Consider the following 4,378-nt stretch of genomic DNA (forward strand, 5'->3'; position numbering starts at 1 on the left):
TCTATAAGTTGTGTGTAACTTTGTCTTTGCCCAAACTTTGGGACAATAAAGGATTTTGAATCTTGTGTTATAAAAAAAACCTTAATGAACATTATGTGTTTTAAGACCTTATTTCTGTTAAAAGTTGTTTTTAACCGTCTTTTTCTGAATCTTCCTTTCAGAGCGAATGCTGAAATCTGATGAATTTGCATGAACTCAGTGAGAGACGGTCAGAGTGATGAAGACGAGGGTCTGCAGGTGAAGAACAACAACAGCAGCGGGTTTGTCACAGTTTCTGCGTTTTATTGAAGAGCAGGCTGCAAGTGGAGGCATGATGCTGAGCATGCTCAGTTGGCAGCGAGGATCTGGTCGACCCAGGAGCGCAGCTCGGTGACACGGGCGTAGACGCCGGGCATGCTGGTGGAGCAGGTGCCGCTGCCCCAGGACACGATACCCACCAGAGTCCAGGCGCCGTTCTTCTGGCAGACCAGAGGACCGCCAGAGTCGCCCTGAGGAGAACAGCGAGGCCAGAAGGTTAATGAAAGGCGTGAGGTCAGCGGGGGGAACAGAAGCGGATCAGAACAAGTCCCCACCATGCAGGAGGAGGCTCCAGAGGCTCCGGCGCAGATCATCAGGCTGGTGATCTTGTTGCCCCAGAAACGGCTGCACTCGGTGTTGGTGAGGAGGGGCAGAGAGGCCTGCTGCAGCCGGGAGGGGGTGTTGGCAGCTGCACAAACACAGCACAGTTACCACCAGCTTCAGGCAGAACGGGCCGAGGGCGCCACCTGCTGGCAGGGCCGCCTCTGCTCACACTTAGTATTCTGCAGTGCTGCAGGGACAGGAATGTCTTTTCTGCCCTTTTACTTCATAAAGCCCCAATAAGGACTCCTCGTTGCTTCATGCACTGAAGGAAGAACGTTTCCACACCGCAGGTCTTTGTTTTATGTGACAAAGACGAGCCTCATCACTGCTTCTGCAGAAACATCATTACTACGGGGTCTTTAGGTGCAATCAATTAACAGTCTTCCTTTAACGAACAGACTGTCTTATTGGGGTTTGATTATCGCTGGACTCATTAATATGAAGTAGTTATAATAATAATAACAACCATTTATGTTATTATGTGTTAACCACAGTCCAGAAGCTGACAGATGTTGTGAAAAAGCCAAAAAGCTATCAGTAGTGCTCCAGGAGGGTTTTTGGCTTTTATAACTAAATCAGAATCTTAAACTGAATGATCTGAACTCTGAAATGAATCATCTAAATTAGACCTTTATCATAAATGATAATGATAAATGTTTCTATAAATGATCAGGTCAATAGTTTGATCCTGGTGACAGTGATGGAGAAAATGTCTAACCCTAAAAGTCTAAGAGAATCATCTAAGAAGGAAGTCTAGAGAATATCTCACTATTCACAACCACTCAGCTGAAATGGGACTGCATGAGCTCATCAAACCTTCTACGGCTTCTGACTGCATCAATGAAGCTTTAAACTTTAAACATATTAATGAAGGGGAAAATAAAATGCTCTTTTTGAGGAATCTGAAAAGCGTATTTCCCTCTGAAGCTTTGAAAGGTTTCTGACGATATCACCAGAATGTGCAGGTCGTAGACGAACCTTTCAGGGGAACCTGTGCAGGATGAGGAGGACGTTTCTTACCGGTGGAGCGGGTCAGACCCCAGCCAGAGGTCATACACCTCATGCCTCCGGCGAAGTTATCGTTGGTCTCAGCCAGGCACACGGGGGAGACCCGCGCGTTGATCTGGGCGGGATTGGCCAGCTTGATGAGGGTGATGTCATTATTGATGGTGTAGCCGTTGTAATTGGGGTGTCTGAAGACCTGCCAGGATGTGACGTCGTTAGGGGAGCCAGGTCAGAGGGAAGAGGAGGTGATGTGATGGGTTTCACTCACCTGGCGAGGAGAGATCACCTGGATGCTCTCTGCGTTGGAGGAGCGGTCGTGTTCCCCGAGGATCACCCGGTGGCTGGTCCTGCAAACCGAACACCAATCAGGTTCATCACTTCTTCTCAGGTGAAGCAGAGCACAGGTGCACCATGCTTACCTGACACCGCAGTGAGCAGCTGTCACCACCCAGTTCTCGTTGATGAGGGAGCCTCCGCAGAAGTGGAAGCCGGTGTAATCCTGAAAGAGAGATCGGTCCCATTTTAACCCCTGTGAGGAGACGACGGTTCCACGCCGAGCTGCTCAGCTTTTTCCAGGCGTGGCGCTGATCCGTAACCTGACAACAGCCAGCTGTATGTCTCGCTCCGCCTAGCTCCACTCACATACATCTGGGACACGGCCATAGGCATTGCCTTTACTGAAGGCTGGGCCTTATCAAAACTCCTTGCATATGATTGGATAAGCCACTTGTCTGTCATCTTTATCAACGTGCTATTTCAACCACTCACACCGAAGCTAACCCGTGACGCTGATGAGACCGACGCCGGAAAAAAAAACCTTTTTTTTTTTTTTTTTATGTGTTTGCGGCTCTAGTGCAGGGTTTCCCGCAGCGCTATCTTGGCGAGGCGGCCGCGCAAAACGTTTCGTCCACCCCCCCCCTCTCCGCTCCGCGAGCCGGTCCGCGGAAAACGTGTCGTCCACCCGCCCCCCACCCCCCCCGCTCCGCGGAGAAAAAGTCATCCCCCCCCCCCCCCGCTCAGCGAGTCGGTCCGCCTCGCATAAGCAAATCCATGCGGGAAACACTGTAGTGGCACGCGTTTTATTGACAGTGAGCTGACAGGAAGAGGGGGAAGACAGGCGGCAAAGCGCCGCGGGTCGGAGTCGATCCCGGGCTGACCGCGTTGAGGACTAATAGGCCTCCCAATATGGTTAGCGCTAACCGCTAACCGCTCCGGGGCGCGTACGCGGACGCGCCCCGGAAAACAAAACTTGCCAAATCCGGTCGGGAGAAGGGCGAAAACATGGTTTCCACCAACAAAAGCCTTCAGAGCCGTTCTCTGATGTTCTTTTAATGAAACAATATCAGATAGATTGGACAACACGGAGGAAATAGCAGCATCAATGCTAACGCTTGCTTCCTCGATGCGAGCCGCCATTGTTGTTGGAATCTCACGGTGGCTTCTCCACTACGTCACATCCATGAAACACCCGCCCTGCGTCCTGATTGGCCAGACCAAAAATTTGGTTGGGGAAATCATTTTCAATGAGCCGTGTCCCAGATGTATGTGAGTGGAGCTAGGCAGAGCGATACATGCAGCTGGCTGTTGTCAGGTTAGCTGATCCGGTGCAAAGCACGCAAACATGGCTGGAAATCAGCATCACTCATTCCTGAACTCTTCCACTAAAACATTAGCAGTTTGTAGTTTTAGAGTTACAAACAGAGGTTCTGAAAACAGCATTTTATTGTATTTTCTGAAAAGAAAAGGATAATTGTCTTTGAATTTGGAGGAATGTTCCATAAACATAGTAAATGAAAGGTTAAACTAAGTCAAACCTCCTCTGTCTTCTCTTAGAGCAAATAAGGATCACAGCCAATCAGATTCAGCCCTGAATTCAAATCCATAAACATCTAAAATTATTTGAATAAAAAACGTTTGAAAAACATCCCAAATCTTAAAAAAGTGTTTGACCAGCTCAATTATTGGTAAAATAAACTTCAGCCAATCCAGTCCTTGGGAAGCAGCAGAAATGTGGTTTTGGCTTCGTAGAAGACTTCAGAGACGGTCCCCTCAGCGTTCATCTAAGATGAGCGAGGTGGACCTACATTAATTCTGTCAGCACCGCTTATCGGTCCAGTTTGCTGAGAAAACACTGAAACGTCTGACATGGATAAAAAAGTGAAGCGTCTTTGTTCGGTTTACCTGGAGGGACACCTGCCAGGGCCAGGAGTGGGGCACCGCCTCCTCACCGTTCACAATACGGGAATAACCCGTGATGATGGGACTGATGGCGGGGGTGCCGCAACCTGATGACATCATCATCACATCATTACCAACAAGATCAGAAACAAAGTGCAGCGTGCGACGCGTCTGTCCCCCAGCATCTCTGCTGATGAAGACCAGGCTCACCGTAGGCGGCGCCGACGAAGGCGAGGCAGGAGAGGATCCACAGGAAGGCCATGGCTCGAACATGCTGCCTCCTTCAGCTGCACAGCTTTTATACACCAGCGAGGCGCCGTGATTGGACGGGACGGCAGGACGCCTTATCAGAGGACGCTGGGAGTTTGGACAGGTGCGGCTGTTTTTCCACCTGAGCATGCAGGAACACGAAGGTCAGTCTGAGACCGAGGTCAAGCAGTTTGACTTTAAATCAGTATGAAAACCCAACAGCTTCCAAGGTGAGGCTGGAGGTGAGTTATGGATAAAACAGCTTAAATTGAGGCTAAATGACAGAGAATCTGCAGGAAGAAGGTCCTTCATGACAGCAGCATCA

The 4,378-nt window shown here is 49.6% G+C and overlaps 1 protein-coding gene across 1 annotated transcript; it reads right to left on the reverse strand.

Moving 5' to 3' along the window:
- Window positions 1–261: 261 nt before the first annotated feature.
- zgc:136461 (serine protease) lies at window positions 262–4,120 on the reverse strand. Its single transcript, XM_012856764.3, has 7 exons — window positions 4,015–4,120; window positions 3,808–3,911; window positions 2,046–2,125; window positions 1,895–1,973; window positions 1,642–1,822; window positions 573–706; window positions 262–488 (listed from the first exon to the last, which is right to left on the reverse strand). The coding sequence occupies exons 1-7, from the start codon at window positions 4,064–4,066 to the stop codon at window positions 327–329; spliced, it is 792 nt and encodes a 263-aa protein (XP_012712218.2). The 5' UTR covers window positions 4,067–4,120; the 3' UTR covers window positions 262–326.
- Between the last annotated feature and the right edge of the window lie 258 nt (window positions 4,121–4,378).

This window comes from Fundulus heteroclitus, chromosome 4 (genome assembly GCF_011125445.2).
Source record: "Fundulus heteroclitus isolate FHET01 chromosome 4, MU-UCD_Fhet_4.1, whole genome shotgun sequence".
In the NCBI taxonomy this organism is placed as follows: domain Eukaryota; kingdom Metazoa; phylum Chordata; class Actinopteri; order Cyprinodontiformes; family Fundulidae; genus Fundulus; species Fundulus heteroclitus.